Source organism: Phyllobates terribilis, unplaced genomic scaffold, assembly GCF_046119375.1.
Source record: "Phyllobates terribilis strain yellow unplaced genomic scaffold, ASM4611937v1 Scaffold_2__4_contigs__length_985480577, whole genome shotgun sequence".
Lineage (NCBI taxonomy): Eukaryota > Metazoa > Chordata > Amphibia > Anura > Dendrobatidae > Phyllobates > Phyllobates terribilis.
In genome coordinates, this window is record NW_027362762.1 from 202,032,120 (window position 1) to 202,052,725 (window position 20,606).

Consider the following 20,606-nt stretch of genomic DNA (forward strand, 5'->3'; position numbering starts at 1 on the left):
ATGTCACCTCCCCCCCCCCATATAATGCCCCATGCAGGATGTCACCTCCCCCCCCCCCTATATAATGCCCCATGCAGGATGTCACCTCTTCCCCCCTCCATATAATGGCCCATGCAGGATGTCACCCCCCCATATAATGCCCCATGCAGGATGTCACCTCTCCCTCCCCCCCATATAATGCCCCATGCAGGATGTCACCCCCCCCATATAATGCCCCATGCAAGATGTCGCCCCCCCCATGTAATGCCCCATGCAGGATGTCACCTCCCACCCCCCCCCCATATAATGCTCCATGCAGGATGTCACCCCTCCATATAATGCCCCATGCAAGATCTCACCTCTCCCCCTCCCCCCCCATGTAATGCCCCATGCACGATGTCACCTCCCCCCCCAATATAATGCCCCATGCAGGATGTCACACCCCCCCATATAATGCCCTATGCAAGATGTCACCCCCCCCATATAATGCCCTATGCAAGATGTCACCCCCCCATATAATGCCCCATGCAAGATGTCAACCCCCCCATATAATGCCCCATGCAAGATGTCAACCCCCCCATATAATGCCCCATGCATGATGTCCCCCCCACCCCCCCATATAATGCCCCATGCAGGATGTCACTTGTCCCCCCGTCTCCCCCCCCCCCAACCATATAATGCCCCATGCAGAATGTCACACCCCCCCCCCACCATATAATGCCCCATGCCTCCATACATATATATAAAAAAAAAAAAAATACTCACCTCACTTCTCACCTGCTGCTGCCGCTGCTCCGGACCCTTCACCCGCGCCGGCGTCTTCCTGCTCTGCGCTGTGACTGCTCAGGAGAGAGTGCGGTGTAAAGACGTCACCGCACCCTCTGACAGGCACGGGTAGAGGTAAGTATTGTGCCGGGGCCCTGAGCAAGCGGGGGGGAGCGGGCGCTGGCACCGCACCGCTCACGGGTCCCATGGCGAGCTGGGGTGCCTGACGGCGAGTTGCCCCCCCACCCCGCCTGCTCAGGGCATTGGCACTTGCCCGGTTGCTGACTCTGGCCTGGCCTCAGCCTTATCAACATAGACCATTGCCAGCAGTGGAGAGTTGATGTTCGATCGTCCGGGGGGTGGTGGTGACTGCTGCTGACAGTTATTTTTATGTTGGATAAAGCTTTTGGAATAAAAAAAAAAATTAAAATGGACAGCCCTTTTAATATCGGGGTGGAGAAATATTGCAAGAAAAATCCCTTTGGTGGACTTCTGGTGTCCATAAATGACAAACGCCTACTGATTTACAGTATGTAATCCAGTGACCCAAGTAGCCAACAGTATCCATATCCGAGTCTGACTTAGCATCTGTTATATGAAACAGGTTAGATTGCAATAACTATAAATGGATGTGGCAAGAAGAACTGTTAGAATAAAACATGTTGGCGACATCCATCTGAAATATCCTTGAACCCTGCTGCTCCAGCTACTAGTGCCAACAGCTGGAACCTCCATGATACAGATACCTGAAATAAGGATCAATTTAAGAAACAATGATGTTTTTCCTTATTAAATTACACTGAGCCACTACAGAGATCAATAAACTAATATCACAAATCGTATTTTCTTCGAGTCACAATTAGCTCTACATTCAATAATTGAATGGAAGAAGCAGGCGATATTACCTGATAATTGCGAACTGTTGACCTTGGGGAGATCATAGTAATTGTTGAATTACTCTAGTTAATTGTGTGTTTTTTTTTATGCAGTTCCTTCCTCATGCTCGGAGTCTACACCAGTATCTTCATCATTTTGGCCAATATTCTTTTTGTGTGTGCTGTGTATTCTTGCATAAAGGTGAGCAGGTGTTGAAATTAAAAAGATCTGTAGGGGAATAAATGTGTCTAGAAGTCGTTTATGATCTTGGTTTTCTAAATTAGCTGTGCCCATCAATCTTGCAACGGGTGTCCCGGAAGATTGTCCAGTCACGTACAAACAGCACCCTCATTGGGATCTTCACCATCTTACTCGTATTCACCTCAGCCTTTGTTAATATGGTAAGTTTCTACATATACTAACTTGGAATATCAATAGTTTGTATCCTCTATATCAGGGGTCTTAAGCAGGCTGCCTACAAAGCAATTTTTTGTGGCCCACAGAGAAGGGCGGGCTGGGTCAGGTGGCAGAGAGGCAAATGTGCCCGTCGACCTGTATCTGTTAAGGGCTGCCCAACTCTCTATTGCTTTAGCGTCTGCAGGCTGGCACGCTACATTTAAACATATGGGTTTGCCGGCCCGGCCGCATTGCAGTACAGGAGATGCACCCACACAGCGTGCCGTGCCCACCCCCACACCTTGCTGTGCGCACCCACGTCTGCTGAAGCAACATCACTCGACACCTGGTGCTGCTTCTACTCTGAGAGGGTCTTAAAGCGTGTTGGTCAGTCACACCAGGAGCAAGTTAGTGCTGTGTGGTTGGCGGCAGATTCCCCCCCATATGCAATCGTATTTCCTAGAATTGTATGTACATGTGTTTCTAAGATGTCCGTGTGTGTATGTAATAGTGTATAATTTTGTGTAGGAGTGTGAGAACATATTTAGACACTTTGATCATATTTAGTAGGTTTCTAAGGGCTCTTTCACATTTGTGTTATGGAAATCCTATTGTCTTTTCCATTTTAGGAAAAGACAAGTGGAAGTATATGTGCAAAACAGGTTTACTGCATAACAGAAAGAAACAGAAGGGCCCCATTGATTATTATGGGGTATATCTGGGTTTCATTATCGGTCTGTTTTTAAAATGGAAAAAACTTTTGCATACAGGACTATTTTTTCTCCATTCTAAATCCATCAACATAACTGAATCCAAACGGACTTTATAACAATCACTGGACTCTTCTGCTTCTGTTTCTTTCTGTTATGCAGTAGATCCATTCTATACATTGAAGGGTTTGTCCAGGCAGAAAATATTGATGACCAATCATTTGAAATTTGCTTCAGTGAACTGAGCTACGCTGCCAAGTATTGCGGAACAGCTCCTACCCTGTTGATCAGGAGCGGTGCTGCAGTACCTTGCGGGGCTGTTACTCGTGTGCCCAGCAGCTCTGTTCAATGTATTTAGCCCAAACCAAAATTTTACTATGTAGTACCGAATTGTCCTTTCCAATATTTCCTTTGACATTTCCATCACATTCTCTTGTTTTTGTTTGTTTTTATTAGTTTGCCTGCAATCACCAGAGTCTCGCTGAATGTGCTGCCCAAGAACTGAACATCAGTATGGATTCTGTGAATGCCTGCCATTTCCAAATGCTTAACTATAACCTTAGTATGGAAACTGCTCCCTGCGGCTCTGATCGACCATCTTGCAACTTTCCAGAGGTAGGAACAAAAATATTGTATAAAGTTGGTGGCAATACCACTTTCTTATCCTCATATTCTGGCTGCTACCAACTCTGCTCCAGTCCACCGGCACCATCTTGTGCCCGTAACTTCTGACTGTCCCAAAGTCAGACGTTACATCACAAGAAGTCAATGTAAGTCTATGAGAGCCAGAACGATGCTCTCAGAGATGCTGGCGCTGCCAGCAGGTCATTTTTCACCTAAGAAGGACGGGAGCGACCCTGGAAAAGGATAAAGGTGGCGGCAGTTGAGTATGAGCCAGGGAGATAATACAAAGTGGTGCTTTAAGTGAGTTTGATAACAAAGTTGACTGACTTAATAACTATGTGTAATATTTGTATATGCTGTATTTTATAAGATCAAGGAGTGATTTATGATAGTTTGTCTACAAATTGGTAACCATTTCAGTGTTGTGAACAAGAATTCAACCTGGTGCTCTAAGCCGGACAATTATGGCGTTTCAAAAGAGTCCTGTATTCTTTTCTTTTTGGCAGTACTTCAACTACAGTATTCTGCTGAGTCTTCTGGCCTGCTCCGTGTTCCTCCAGATCAGCAGCATTGGGAAGCTAGCACTCATGCTCGCCATCCAGATTCTCTACATTATCATCGTGGAAGCCCCTGAGGTTGTTCTTTTTGACAATTATGACCTGCTGGTGACGGCTAATGCACTGTAAGTCTTAATCTTTTACTGTGTGTATGACCTGCCATGTAATCACAGCTCACTAAAACAAACAATAGATTTATTTTCTAAGCTCTAAAAAGAGTTGTTTAATATTAAAGAAGCACTCTAGCATAATTTTTTTTTTTATTTTTGCAAACATAACTGACCTTTATAGTATTTCCTCTAATGTGTAGGCAGGAATCTATCTGCCAGGATCATATCATTATCTATCAAGTCCTTCCTGGCAGCTGAATATATAATTTATGCTTTTTAGAAGAGCAGTGATGTAGTTGGTGCTTTGGCTGCAGAGTTAAAAAAGCAAAAACAAAAAAAAAATCTCTTGATTATGCTGTCTGTAGTATGGGTGTTGTGTGCATATTTTAGTATAGTTCTATAAGATATAGGCAGACACTATGGAAGACAGACAGTTGATGCAAATCCTGACTGGGAAAGTTATCACAAGCAAAAGGCAGAGAAGACAGACTGAAGCTGCATTACTTGGGGTACATTGAGTCTTTCTGTCACTGATCTATCACTGTTGCCCTTAGATAGGACTCTGAGCAGAGCAAGTGCAATATGATGAAACTGCATGTACTCTGAATGAGAGGCATTATGGTAAATGTAGTCTGTGGAAATCAAATTTATTAACCAATGGAGGCCTGGATTTGGAGTCACCCCCAAAATTAAAGTGGAAAAACACACTACAGGCTGATCCAACTTTGATGTAATGTCCTTAAAACAAGTCAAAATGAGGCTCAGTATTGTGTGTGGCCTCCACGTGCCTGTATGACCTCCCTACAACACCTGGGCATGCTCCTGATGAGGTTGCGAATGGTCTCCTGTGGGATCTCCTCCCAGACCTGGACTAAAGCATCCGCCAACTCCTGGACAGTCTGTGGTGCAACGTGGTGGATGGAGCGGGACATGATGTCCCAGATGTGCTCAATCGGATTCAGGTCTGGGGAACGGGCGGGCCAGTCCATAGCTTCAATGCCTTCATCTTGCAGGAACTGCTGACACACTCCAGCCACATGAGGTCTGGCATTGTCCTGCATTAGGAGGAACCCAGGGCCAACCGCACCAGCATATGGTCTCACATGGGGTCTGAGGATCTCATCTCTGTACTTAATGGCAGTCAGGCTACCTCTGGCGAGCACATGGAGGGCTTTGCGGTCCTCCAAAGAAATGCCACCCCACACCATTACTGACCCACTGCCAAACCGGTCATGCTGAAGGATGTTGCAGGCAGCAGATCGCTCTTCACGGCGTCTCCAGACTCTGTCACGTCTGTCACATGTGCTCAGTGTGACCCTGCTTTCTAACAGTTTGTGCAGACACATGCACATTTGTGGCCTGCTGGAGGTCATTTTGCAGGGCTCTGGCAGTGCTCCTCCTGTTCCTCCTTGCACAAAGGCGGAGGTAGCGGTCCTGCTGCTGGGTTGTTGCCCTCCTCCACGTCTCCTGGTGTACTGGCCTGTCTCCTGGTAGTGCCTCCAGCCTCTGGACACTATGCTGACAGACACAGCAAACCTTCTTGCCACAGCTCGCATTGATGTGCCATCCTGGATGAGCTGCACTACCTGAGCAACTTCTGTGGGCTTTAGAGTCCGTCTCATGCTACCACGAGTGTGAAAGCACAACCAACATTCAAAAGTGACCAAAACATCAGCCAGAAAGCATTGGTACCGAGATGTGGTCTGTGGTCCCCACCTGCAGAACCATTCCTTTATTGAGTGTGTCTTGGTAATTGCCAATAATTTCCATCTATTGTCTATTCCATTTGCACAACAGCATGTGAAATTGATTGTCAATCAGTTTTGCTACCTAAATGGACAGTTTGATTTCACAGAAATTTGATTTACTTGGAGTTATATTCTGTTGTTTAAGTGTTCCCTTTATTTTTTTGAGCAGTGTATTATATAGAGTCATTACAAACACAGTGATCTATTTCAAGTGTTTTTCTGTTAATGTTGATGATTATGGTTTACAGCCAATGAAACCACAAAGTCATTATCTCAGTAAATTAGAATACTTTATAATAACAGCTTGAAAAATGTTTTTAAAAAATGTTGGCCTACTGAAATGTATGTTCAGTAAATGCACTCAATACTTGGTCGGGGCTCCTTTTGCATCAATTACTGCATCAATTCTGTATGGCATGGAGGCGATCAGCCTGTGGCACTGCTGAGATGTTATGGAAGCTCAGGTTGCTTTGATAGCAGCCTTCAGCTTGTCTGCATTGTTGGGTCTGGTGTCTCTCATCTCCCTCTTGACAATACCCCATAGATTCTCTATGGGGTAAGGTCAGGTGAGTTTGCTGGCCAATCAAGCACAGTGATACTGTTGTTTTTAAACCAGATATTGGTACTTTTGGCAGTGTGGACAAGTGCCAAGTCCTGCTGGAGAATGAAATTTCCATCTCCAAAAAGCTTGTCGACAGAGGGAAGCATGAAGTGCTCTGAAATTTCCTGGTAGACGGCTGTGCTGACTTTGGTCTTGATAAAACACAGTGGACCTACACCAGCAGATGACATGGCTCCCCAAACCATCACTGATTGTGGAAACTTCACACTAGACCTCAAGCAGCTTGGATTGTGGCCTCTCCACTCTTCCTCCAGACTCTGGGACCTTGATTTCCAAATGAAAATTGGAACTCTGGGTCCTTGTGGAGTGTGTCAGTGACTGCCTTCTGGACAAATGTCAAGTCAGCAGTCTTCCCCATGATTGTGGATCCTACTGAAAGAGACTGAAAGACTTTTTTATAGGAAGCCTTTGCAGGTGGTTTTTGTTAATGATTTTAATTTACTGAGATGACTTTTGTGTTTTCATTGGCTGTAAGCCATAATCATCAACATTAACAGAAATAAACACTTGAAATAGATCACTCTGTTTGTAATGACTCTATATAATGCGTTTTACTTTTTGTATTGAAGAACGGAAATAAATTAACTTTTTTATATTCTAATTTAGTGAGATGCACCTGTACAGATATGAATATTTTTCGTGCAGGTTAAATTAGAGTTGAAAGATAAATCACTACTAGACTCCTAATAAAATTCTAGTGAAACAAAAAATTGGACATATAAAAATCAAGCCATCTGGAATGTTGTTTTTCCCAATAGTTTGTGTCTTTACTAGTGTTGAGCGAGCATGCTCGACACTGCTCAGTACTCGCCCGAGCATCTCACTACTCGGGATGTTCGGCGAGTACCGAGCATTTCCGGGTTACTCGGGCGGGAGCTCGGGTCTCCGCCCTGCACTTTTGGCGCTCTTTACAGAGCCAATGAACATGCAGGGATTGCCAGCCAGTCACTGTAATGTCGCAGCCATGTTGTTTGTGGGCATTACAGTGATTGGCTGGCCGCACAGCGTCACCTCGAGTATTTAAAACCGGGCGCCGCCATCTTGGACACAGTCGCCCGGGATCAGACAGTGTAGGGTCAGTGCTGCTGTGTTAGGGAGAGATATATAGTGCGAAATAGGTAGTGTAGGGTCTCTAAAGTCTGCCAAATCAAACAAACAGTCCTTCTCAGGACTAATATCCATCCCAGATATCAGGCAGGCAGGCTGTATAGGAGACGCAGTGGTTATACCAACAAACACTGCAATACAGTCCTTTGTGCTCCTGCTGGTCCATTTGCAAGACTTAAACCCCGGTCTCAGGGGCCAGGAAAAATCCTTTTTTTTTTTTTTTCATCTAAATCCTGTATTTTTTTTTTCTCGGTCATACTGTACAAATACACGTCCTATTAACCTTTTGGTATTCCCCCCCCCCCCCCCCCCCAAAAAAAAAAAAAAAAAAAAAAATATTGAGTGTTTCTGTGACTGTTCAGACACCAATATATCTGTTTAAAAGAGTCTGGTGTAGGCCAGATAACTAGAACTTTGGTTTTGCAGTTCCACGGTTCCAATCTCTGTATTATCCTGCTTTTGGCCGTTTTTCCGTAAAAAAAACAGTAATAGTGTCTTGCTGACTGTTCAGACACAAATATATCTGTTTAAAATATTCTGGTGTAGGCCAGAGAAATAGAACTGTGGTTATCCTCTTCCATGGTTCTAATCTCTTTTTTATTACCCTTTTTCCATTGATAGTGCGAGTGTAAGCTATTTTACTTCATTTACAATGGGCAAGGCGCGTGGCAAGGGACGTGGAACTGGACGTTTTGGTGATGGTGCGTGTAGAGGACGGGGCCGTGGCCAAGGTGAAATGTGCCACAACCAGCAGCCACATCTTCTCGCTCCCACTTCTTGACCGAATTACTAGGGAAGCACACTACAACACCAGTATTGCGAACTGATCAGTGTGAACAGGTTATTAATTGGATAGCAGATAATACTTCCAGTTACCTGGGCACCACCACCTCCGGTCTGTCTTCCACACGATCAAGTTTTAGTAGCCGTGAGTCTCGACCGCTTACTCCTCCTCACCCTGATGCTCCTTCCTCCCACCATGCCGAGTGTCGTCAGACAGCAACTGATCCCAAAGTTGGACACTCTGAAGAGCTGTTCACTGGTCCATTTCCATATTTGTGCCCCTCGCCTGCTCCTCTTGAAGTGGTGGAAGAGGAGATCCCATGTAGCGATGTCCAAATATTTGAACAGCCACGGCCACAGGAAGTCGACGCTGGCAATTTGTCACAAGAGGTGGACGATGACGAGACACAATTGCCAGGAAGTAAGGAGGAGGATCGTGGTGCGCAAGTGGAAGAGGAGGAGGAGGTGGTGGATGATCAAGTAACTTACCCAACGTGGCAGGAGGACACGCAGAGCGAGGCCAGCAGTACACAGGGGGAGGGAGGCAGAGTACCCAAACAGGCAGGAAGAAGCAGAGTGGTGGCCGCACACAGAAGGCGGGCAACAGTTCCCCATAACACCAACACGAGGGACGTTGCCAGTACAACCGGTAGGTCTTCACGAGTCTGGAATTTTTTTAAAGACTCTGCTGATAACCCCGAAAAGGCCATTTGTACCACTTGCCATGCCAGCATCAGCAGGGGTGACAAAACTACCAGCCTGACCACCTCCAGCATGATCAGGCACATGGCAGCAAAGCACCCGACTTTGTGGGGCGAACCCCAGGGTCCACAACCAGTGTCAGCGGGTGTCACCACTGCTTCTTCCGCTGTTGTGCGTGTAAGAGAACCCCCCTGTTGTGCGTGCTAGGCAATCCCCTGTCCATACTGCATGCAAAGATGCCCCTCCTCTCAGTCTTCACTTGTTATGGCAGTTTCTCAAGAAACAGCATCAACGTCCACGTCCCACCGCAGCGTTCAATTGTCCATATCCCAGACCTTTGAACGAAAGCGCAAATTCGCAGCCAACGCCCCACAGACCACAGTCCTAAATTCGCACATTTCACGACTGCTTGCGTTGGAAATGCTGCCTTTTAGGCTGGTGGAGACGGAATCCTTCCGCAACCTTATGGCGTTGGCCGTCCCTCAGTACTTGGTCTCCAGCCGACACAATTTTGCCCAGTGTGCCATCCCCGCACTACACAAGCACGTGTACAAAAACATCTGCCATGCCCTCAACAACGCAGTTACTGGGAGAGTCCACCTGACAACGGACACATGGACAAGTGCTTGTGGCCAGGGACTGTTCATCTCCCTGACGGCACACTGGGTAAACATAGTGGAAGCCGGGACCCAGTCGGACCTTGGGACGGAACACATCCTCCCCACACCGAGGATTGCGGGCCCTATGTCAGTCAGAGTTGCCCCCACAGTGTATAGCTCCTGCGCATCATCCTCCTCCTCATGTTCAGCCTCCATGTCAGATATCACCACATCAGATACAAGCTGGAAGCACTGCAGTACTGCCTCAGCCAAGCGGCAACAGGCTGTGCTGAAACTCATAAGCTTAGGTGATGAACCTCACACTGCTTGTGAGTTGTGGACAGCTGTGAAAGAGCAGGCAGATCTGTGGCTGAGACATCTGAACCTACATCCAGTCATGGTCGTGTGTGACAATGGCCGTAACCTGGTGGCTTTCTCTGAGGCGAGGTGAGATCACACACGTACCATGCCTGGCTCATGTGCTTAACCTCGTGGTTCAGCGGTTTCTTAAATCGTACCCTGAGTTGCCAGATCTGCTCGTCAAAGTACGCCGCCTGTCAGCTCATTTTCGGAAGTCTGCTACAGCTTCCGCCACCCTTGCTGTGTTGCAGCAGAGTTTGCAGCTTCCGGCACACCGACTGGTGTGTGATGTCCCCACACGTTGGAACTCTACCCTCCACATGTTGCAAAGGATTTGTGAGCAGAAGAGAGCAGTTGTGGAGTACCAGCTGCAAGAAGGCCATCGATATTCAGGTCAGACTCCACACATAAGACCTCAGGAGTGGACCTGGATGTCTGACATATGTACCATCCTGACAAACTTTGAGGAGTCCACCAAGACGGTGAGTGGCGATGATGCCATCACTAGCGTCAGCATCCCACTTGTCTGTCTTTTGAAATGCGCTCTGCAGAGAATTAAAGAGGAGGCATTGCAGCCAGAGTATGATGAGATGGATCAAGAAGCCGTAACGGGCGTTTACACACAGCCCAGCCTCATCTCATCCCAGCGTGCATTGGGGGACAATGAAGGGGAGGAGGAACAGGAGCTGGTATCATGCGCTGTAGACGGTAGTACCTGTACAACTGTCATACCGTCGGTTCAGCGTGGGTGGCCTGAGGACAGGGGGGAGGAGGAGGAGAGCATGGTCAGTCGTCATCTTGTTGAGGACACTGAAGTCTTGCCCGTTACCTGAGTGGCACGCATGGCTGACTTTGTTACGCTGCCTTAACCGTGACCCTCGCGTTGTCAAAATGTTGGGTGACAGTCATTACTGGCTGGTGACACTTTTAGACCCCCGCTACAAGGAGAACTTTCACTCTCTTATTCCAGAGGTGGAGAGGTCTACAAAAATGTGGCAGTACCAGAAGGCCCTTGCTGCAGAGCTGTTAAAAAAAAAAAAAAAAAAAATTCCCATCTGAACACGCTAGCAGCAGAGGTCACAGTTCGTTGACCAACCAAGGCGTACAGGCGAGAGAGACGCAACTCCAATCCAGCAGAGGCAAGGGAACACTGTCAACATTCTGGGACAGTTTTCTGAGACCCGCTCATCTTACTGGCCCTGAGGCGCGGTGTACTCTCACAAGGAGTGGAAAGTTTCAAAAGATGGTGAGGGAGTACCTTGCTGACCTTACCAGCGTCCTCTGTGATTCCTCTGTGCCTTTTAATTATTGGGTATCCAAGCTGGACACTTGGAATGAATTCGCTCTGTACGCCTTGGAGGTCCTGGCCTGCCCTGCCGCTAGCGTGTTATCGGAGCGTGTTTTTAGTGCCGCTGGGGGAATTATAACTGATAAGCTCACTCGCCTGTCAACTGACTGCTGACAAGCTGACCCTTATCAAAATGAACAAGGGCTGGATTGGGCCAGACTTCTCATCACTACCAAATGACAGCAGAGTAACATAAAATCAAATCCACTGTGTTATTTCGGGAGGTGTATTCCCATGCACCTCTTCACACCCACACATGGGTATACGTTCCTCATTTCGGCTGTATTTTGCTCTTCTCCTTATCCTCAGCCTCCACCACCACTATACCACCAGGGTGACCGTGGTCCGTGTTGCCAGCATTGCAAGTTCCTCCGTCCTAATTTTTGGCAGCTTTTGCTTTGGAAGGCATAGGCAAAGACTATGGGAGACCCACTCCCCAATAATGGGAATAATGTTTTGAATATGCTGTACTGCATGGCTCTTGTAAGGGGCATTAAAAGCGTCTTGTTAAGCTACTGTGACCTCCACCACTCTTCCAAGGGGCATTAAAACTGTCTTGTTAAGCTACTGTGACTTCCACCACTCTTCTAAGGGGCATTAAAACAGTCTTGTTAAGCTACTGTGACCTCCACCACTCTTCCAAGGGGCATTAAAACAGTCTTGTTAAGCTACTGTGACCTCCACCACTCTTCCAAGGGGCATTAAAAGCATATTGTTAAACCACTCTGAACTCCACAGCTCTTCCAAGGGGCATTGAAATGTTGTTTTTAATTAACACTAACCTCCATGACTCTTCCAACGGGCATTGCGTTTTCTCCTAATTTTAGTCAGCTTTTGCTTTTCAATGCATAGGCGAACACTAAGGGAGACCCACTCCCCAATAATGGGTAGAAGGCTTTTAGTACTCTGTAATCCACGTCTGTTTCAAGGTGCATTGCAGTTCCTCATAATTTTTGGAAAGCCTTCCATTCACTGCTTAGGCCAACAGTGTACAGGAGACCCAGTTGCTATAAATGGAAAAAACGGTTTAGTTAAGGCCCTCTGACCTCCATGTCACTTCCAAGGGGCATTGGAGTGCCTCAAAATTTTTGGTAGGCATTGCACTCACTGTATGCCCTATAACTGTGTAGCCGAACCGCACCTTTTGGTACAGAAACATATCCTACAAGACATGTGTGGTTGACTGGCCTGATATTGATGTGAATGGTCCCTGTTCCTCCTGCTCTTTCTCCTTTGCCACTACCTCATCCATCATTTATCACCTGAAGCTTTGTTTTAACGGGAGTCCTAGAACTGGGATAGTAGCAGGAAAAAAAACAGCAATCCTCGGAGGAGGTAGGATATGCACCAAAACGCTGACCACCTCAGGCCTAGCCGCTACTACATACATGCGCTTGCATTCCAAGGAACAGAAAGCTAAGGAGATGGATGGCCTCATGATCATGAATAATTTACTCGTTGTGTAGGAGGCCAACTGCTGCTGTCTACCTTCTGAACTTTGTGTTGAAGCTTGAATGACCCAGGACCCGCAATCCTCTATGTCTGGAGGACGTGTTGCCTCCCAGTGTCCAACTGTGTCCCGGCTTCCACAATATTAACCCAGTGTGACGGCGTCAGTCAGATGGACCATCCCTGGCCACATTCACTTGTCCACGTGTTTGTGGTTAGGCTGTCCTTCAAATAGGGGCGGCTGGGGACCGTTTATGGACACCCGGCCGCCTCCACATTCCTAATAGGCCCAATTTCAAGTGCAAGCAAGCAGTATGGTATTGATGTCTGGGGGTGGGTGGGTGGCAGGCTGCATACTTGGGCTTGCATTGCAAGGAATGAGGGAGGTACAATTGAACACTGCCCTGGGACAAGGACTTGCACGGGGATAGTTGCAAGTCTGCATCTTCTGATGGGCACACTTTTAGGCAGTGACCTGGATGTCAGAGATGCTTCCAGGGGTCTTCCCCATGCTGTTCCCATGTCTTTTCAGCACTGTATGCATGTGTCACACAGCACATGGGCAGATAAGGTTGTAAAATGTTAAAATGACATTTCCCGTTGAATGCATTTGTCACGGTTGAAAGCAATGCAAAAGTGCAAAAATGCATTAAAAATGCTACTTGTGAACATAGCCCAAGGTGTGGAGGAGTATTTTTGTTTTTGGTTATTTATTTTACCTAATACACAAGTCTTTACCCTGGAAAGGAAGTTCCTTAACATATTTCACAGGAAAGCAGTTTGTTTTGTTTTTGAACGTTTTATTGTGAGCCCGTAAAAGTGGCTTAATACCTCTGACCACGTTGTTGACAGCAGTGACCTGGGGGTCAGAAATGCTTCCTTGGGCGATCCCCATGCTGTCCCCATGTCATTTGAGCACTGTCACTATCGTTTTGGGCACTTTTTAGGCTTTCTACAGACTGCCGGGGGTGCCGCCACAAAAATGCTCGGGTCTCCCATAGACTAACATTGGGCTCGTTGCTCGGGTCGAGTACCCGAGTATCACGGTGAGCTCGGCCCGAGCTTCGAGCACCCGAGCATTTTAGTGCTCGCTCAACACTAGTCGCTACATCTAACAGTTAACTCCAGTTCAAGATACATATGTGCCACTTCTACTTGTAAAATCTGGGGTGTTCATTGTCCAAACTTATATAGCTTATCCTTATTCATTAACTATAATATATAACTCTGCATCTATGGCCATATCTACATGTAAAGCATCTTCAAGGGAAGTTCTGCATGTTAAACACACGCTCATGACCTCCAAGATTGACCCCAACTTAATAAAAAACGTCTATATTCCTTCATCTTGTTCACATCATCTGCTTCAATCTGAATACCTCCGGGCGCTCCAGTTTCGGAGTAAATTTGATGTAATGTAATCTTTGTATGCATCATTACAGATGAGTGCATGGTAATTTATGAGCTGCTTCTCTAGAATTTGTAACCCTTCTTTGGCTGGTCAGTGGTAGGAGTTGTGTGCAGTTTGAATTGGCTCAGATGTATCATCTAAATCAGTGGTGAGCAATTTTCCCATGGGTCCACATGAGAGCCACTGACAAAAAGGCTGAACCAATAGGCTGAAATTAATTATGCTCAATTTTAATATTAACATATTACAAATATAATTATTATTTTAGATTTATATTATCACTTAATATTGAGCAGAATTAAATATGCTGACATCCTCCTATACACAGTTGAGCCCCTACACAGCCTCCCTATATACGTCATGAGCCCTCACACAGCCTCCCTATACACAATGTGACCCCCACATAGCCTCCTATATACAGCATGATCTCCCACATAGTCTCCCTTTATACAGCATAAGCCCCCACAAAGCCCCATATATACAGCATGAGCCCCCACACAGTCCCCTATATACAGTATGAGCGTCCACATAGCCTTCAATATACAGCATGACACCTATATACTGTATGAGCCTCCAATATATAGCATGCACCCCCACATAGCCCCCTATATACAGCATGAGCCAACACATAGGAGGGCTATGTACAGCATGAGCCGCCACGTAGCCTTCTATATACATGTAAACATGCCATACACATATGAAAGGAAAAAAAACATTCTCACCTCACTCCCGTTCTCCAGCCCTCTGCTCCTGTCTTCTGTGCCTTGACTCTCTGCAGCAACAGCAGTGCAATGAAGTGACATTATCGCGACTGTTTGCTCACACACTGATTGGTGGAAGAATGAGCCGGCGGTCCCTCCTCCACCAATGAATACACCACTATCCGCATCTTGAAGGTGGAGATAGCAATTACAGGAGGTGGTGTGGACTGGCAGCAGATGGCATGATGCGGCCTGTGGGCCTCTGTTTTCAGCCCCTCAGCTGTCTTGGGCCAGACTGGAACAGCCAAAGGGTCAGATGTGGCATTTGGGCCGGACCTTGCCAAGGTCTGATCTAAATTAATCTTATGTTGGTTCTTTACTGAAACTCTTATTTTTCAGTAGTGACCAAAAATGGGAGACTGATACAAAGTTTTGTTTTCACAAAGTTTGCTGCATGTTTTTATAGCAGAAATTTGTATTAAAAAGTGTGGTCCAATGCCTACCTTTAAGCATTAATCAGTTTTGTTATTAGCTTTATTATTAAATCCCCTACAATTCTCCCAATGTGTTTTTTTTTCTTTACGTCCTTTGACGTTTCGTTTGAAAGGAGTCTCAAACGGGACTTCACAGGATGCTGGGCTGCTCTCATGCCTTCTCTGCAGGATCTTCAGAGGGCGGTGATATAAACTGTGTGATTGACACCAGTGCTACCTCTTGTGACAATTCATTTAAAGATGGTGATGAAAGATGTGGGCTGGCGCCCAAGTCACCCACCCTGCTTCTCTCACCGCCCTCTGATGACTATTCCTTTCAAGGAAAGAGACTGCTGTGTTGGAAGCAGTGACTGTGGCAGCAGCAATTGAAGATGTGGTCACTTCTCGATCACCTCTACTGAACCAGGATGTCATCAGTGGATGGCAGTGACAATTGCTGTGGTAAGTGTCCGCAGCACCACCCCTTTATGACATCCTGTTCCAGGAGGGCTGATAGACGCTGTAGAGATGCGAATGAAGCCCCAGCCTCCTGTGACGTCCCGTTTGAGACTCCTCTCAAATGAAACATCACATGAAGTAACGTAAAAAAACACATATAGGAAATATCAAGATTAGGAAAAGTATATAGAGAATTGAATAATAAAGCCAATTACAAAAGTGGTTTGGACTTAAAGATAGGTATTTATACAGACAGTTAGTCAGCATGAAAATTAGCAAGTTTGCAGTTGAATTGCTTTCTCTAACTGATGTTATTCTCCTGCAATAACCGCTTTTATCTTGTATAGTGTACAGTTGGTTTCCATGGAGCTTGGCCTCCAGACCCTGGCTGAGTATGTAGTAGTTACATTCCAGGAGAGAAGTTAACTCTTGCTTCCTAGTCAACTCTTTACAGGCCATTGATTTCTATATAGCAGCTATCTTTTCAACTCCACCTCTCATGTTCTGAAGATATGCGGTTATAAATAATCAGCCCATAGCTTTTAGAGCAAGTCTATGCAAAGAAAAACTCACAAATAACATCAGCTGAAATTCAGGACTCTTTGAAAACTAAGGACTCTTTGAAAACTAGCGGTGTGGCTGTTCACAATAAGGAGGCACTTGAAGAAAAGTGGGCTGCATGGTTGAGTCGCCAGAAGAAAGCCATTACTGTGCAAATGCCACAAGTATCTCTCCTACAATACGCCAAACGGCACAGAGACAAGCCTCAAAACTTCTGGAACTAGGTAATTTGGAGTGATGAGACCAAAATTGAACTTTTTGGCCACAACCATAAATGTTACATTTGGAGAGAGGTCAACAAGGCTTATGATGAAAGGAACACCATTCCTACAGTAAAGCACGGAGGTGGATCGCTGATGTTTTGGGGATGTGTGAGCTACAAAGACACAGGAAACTTGGTGTAAGTTGAAGGAGAGGTGAATGCAGCATGTTATCAGCAAATACTGCAGGCAAATTTGCACTCATCCGCTCGGAAGCTGCGCATGGGACGTACTTGGATCTTCCAACATGACAACAATCCTAAACACAAGGCCAAGTCGACCTGTCATTGGCTACAGCAGAACAAAGTGAAGGTTCTGGAGTGGCCATCTTGGTCTCCTAACCTCAATATCATTGAGCCACTCTGGGGAGATCTCAAGTGCGCAATTCATGCTAGACAGCCAAGTAATTTACAGGATCTGGAGGCTTTTTGCTAAGAAGAATGGGCAGCTTTACCATCTGAGAAAATAAAGAACCTCATCCACAACTACCACAAAAGGCTACAAGCTGTCACTGATGTTAGAGGGGGCAATAAACGGTATTAAGAACTGGGGTATGTGAACTTTTTATCGGGGTCATTTGGATGTTTTTGGTTGTCATTAAGATTTAAAAAGAGAAAACACAGTAGTTTGACAATAAATTGCTTCACGCAACCAATAACCATAAGTGGAGAAAAAGTTTTTTGTTATCATTCATATTCTCTGAAACAAGGCCAAGAAAGGAAAAATTCTGCCGGGGTATATAAACTTTTGAGCACAACTGTACTTGTGAAGACTGATCAGATGATTTGCAGAAAATTGCATAGTCATTCCTTGACATGAAAATAATCTTAATCACCAAAACTCCATTTCTATAGAATTTTAGCCCTACCACAAAATGACCTGTTTGTCCTGAGCTAATGAAAAGCAATGAAATAATGCAAAGTGTTAAAGAGAAAGGGCACCTGATATTACTCTCTTGATTGAATTATAAAACAGACTGGTTGCTTTTAAAGGGGGCTGCTGCTTGGAGTTATTGACATCTTCGATTAACCAATGTTACCTCCAAGGAATTTATGTGCAGTAGTGCTCATTGCTTTGCATTAAATGGGCTTTACAGACAAGGACATTGCTGGTTGTAAGATTGCTCCTAAATCAACCATTAATCCAATCAAGAACGTCAAAGAGTGAGGTTCAATTGCTATGAAGAAGGCTTCATGGCGCCTAATACCTAAGTCCAGCAACTGCCAGAACCATCTTCTGAAGAGGATTCCACTAGCAGATTGGTTCAACACCACTGCAGAGCTTGCTCGGGGATAGCAGCAGGCACATGAGACTGCATTTGCACACACAGTGAGTCATAGGTTTTTGGAGGCTGTCCTGGTGTCAAGAAGTGCAGCAAAGAATCCACTTCTCCAGAAAAAACGTAAAGGACAGACTGACATTCTGCGGGAAGTATAGGGAATGAACTGCAGAAGACTGGGGTCAAGTTATTTTCTCTGATAAAACCCCCTTCAGACTGTTAAACGTCTGGAAAAATGATCGTTTGGAGAAGAAAAGATGAGTGCTACTATGAGTCCTGTATTTATGCCAACAGTAAAACATTCTGAGACCATTCATGTATGGAGTTGCTTTTCATTCAAGGGCCTGGGCTCACTCAGTTTTACCTATGAACATTGCCATGAATAAAGTATGGTATCTAAACACTATCCAGGAGCAACTTCTCCCAATGCAGTTTGATGATGAACTATGCTTTTTCCAGCCTAATGTAGCACCATGTCACAACGCAAACACGATAACTATAAGTGGCTTGGTGGACAAAACATTAACATTTTGGTGCCATGGATAATAAACACTCTTATTTCAATCCCATTAAAGAGTATCAGTCAGCAGGTCTTTGCAATGTAAACTCAAGGCAAGAGGAGATGGAGACTGAAACACAGAATTCAGGGATGTGTTACTTGTCAAACTGCGTGCTGTTTACTAACTGAAGGATTTATCACTAAGAGAGTAATGGCCCCGTCACACTTAGCGACGCTGCAACCATCCAAACAACGATACGACCTGTCAGGGATCGTTGCTGCGTTGCTATGCAGTCGCTGGTGAGCTGTCAAACAGGCAGGCTCACCAATGATCAGGAGAGCAGCGACATCGTGGAAAGAATCTTTCCACGATGTCCTGCTCCTGGTTACGAGCCTGCAGGAGCAGGCTGGTAACTATGGTAAACATCGGGTTACTAGGGGCACACACGCTCCTAGTAACCCGTTGTTTATCATGGTTACCACTCTGCTACAGTGAGCGGGAGGTTACCGCTCACTTTAGCAGGCTCGTAACCATGATAAACAACGGGTTACTAGGTGCGCGTGTGCCCCTAGTAACCCGATGTTTACCATAGTTACCAGCCTGATCGCTGCTCCCGCTGGTCACACACAGCGATGTGTGCTGACCAGCGGGAGAGCAACGACCAAAAAATGGTCCAGGACACTTTGCAGCGATCAGCGACCTCACAGCAGGGGCCTGATCGTTGCAAAGTGTCACACATAGCGACATCGCTGGTGAGGTCGCTGTTGCGTCACCAAAACCGTGACACAGCAGCAATCTCGCTAGCGATCTTTCTATGTGAGACGGGGGCTTTACACTAGTCCGGCAACCCCAACTTCTGTCATAAGCACCTCACTGTCTATGGGCTTTGTACATGGAGAGCCTGGTGTGGGCAGGGTTAGCTTTCTCGGCTCTGCTTCATTCTAAATCTTAACAGCTCTGATTGTGTCAGAACGGCTGCACTCAGATGAGGTAGCAAAAACCTGCTGACAGATTCCCTTTAAAGGAAATGTCTCAGCAGGATTTCACACCCCTATATTTTTACTCCGATATTGGGAAATCAGCATTTGTATTGATTTGAAAATGAGACCAGAGGACTATGGTAGATCCGAACCCTGTGACTCCAGCGCTATTTTCCTCCCAGCACCACCGCCTCCTACTTGACTTACGGCTCATTTGCCTGAAGTCATATAGCACAGTGGTGGTCAGTCAAGCAGGATCAGGCAGTTCTCCACAGAAAATAGAGCTGGTGTGACAGAGGCTTCACATATACCATGGTCCTTCAGCCTCTAGTCAGCATATGCTGATTTCACAGTAATGGAGGAATGGACTGGCAATGTAAAGGTATGGTTATGTCTTGAAGAGCTACATGTGCATATAAACAGTTTGGGTGTGAAATCCTGCTGACAAATTCCCTTTAAGAGCCTGTGATGAAGCCGCCATAAGAGAGTGGACAAACAAAAACACAGAAATTGTGATAAACTCCAAGCACTGATTAGACAAGAATGGGTGGTCATCAGTCAGGATTTGGCCCAGAAGCCGATATCCAGCTGCCAGGGCGAATTGCAGAAGTCTTTAAAAATAAGAGACAACTCTGTAATTATCGAGTCTTTACATTAAACTTCTGGTCACGACTGTATGTCAAGAAAGCGCTGGGGAGGTCGATAAACTTGGTTACATTTTCCTTTTTCCTAAACCTGTCTAATACTTGTTAGGCAGCCGTTTTGAAACTTGCAACAACGCTCCTAACCATTTGCCACCACTTTCTGTAGTGGGAGAAGATGTTTAAAGATACAATTGAATTATACTCTGAATGCAATTAGAACATATCATATATATCATCATAGTCTTCTATATAAAAATTGATAAACTTGGGGGAGCAGGGATGATTCTTTAAAACTGACATTTCTTAAGCCAGTCTTGAAAAGAAATCCGCTGGAGCAAGATTCACCAAATTCTCACACCTTTTCTTTGTTTCTATAATTTACTCTACTTTCTCGTGTAAATTATAATAAACCTATTGTGACCTCTCTGGTTCCATCCATCTGACAACTCCTGTTTACTTTTTAGAAAGCATTTGAGGCAGACAGAGGCAAAAAGTCACAAAATTAGCAACTTTTCAAACCAGAAAACTGCTGTGAAAGAAATTATGAATCCGCATGATAGTGTTTTAATTTCTCACAATTACCGTATTTTTCAGACTATAAGA

The 20,606-nt window shown here is 45.6% G+C and overlaps 1 protein-coding gene across 4 annotated transcripts in view; it reads left to right on the forward strand.

Moving 5' to 3' along the window:
- The window catches only part of ADCY6 (adenylate cyclase 6), a 217,129-nt gene that overhangs the window by 166,266 nt on the left and 30,257 nt on the right, over positions 1–20,606 (forward strand). For all 4 annotated transcript variants that reach the window (XM_073663800.1, XM_073663797.1, XM_073663799.1 and 1 more), the window contains exons 14-17: positions 1,734–1,821; positions 1,905–2,021; positions 3,183–3,341; positions 3,857–4,032. In XM_073663800.1, the coding sequence (XP_073519901.1) occupies positions 1,734–1,821; positions 1,905–2,021; positions 3,183–3,341; positions 3,857–4,032 (540 nt within the window). The remainder of the gene's footprint in view (positions 1–1,733; positions 1,822–1,904; positions 2,022–3,182; positions 3,342–3,856; positions 4,033–20,606) is intronic.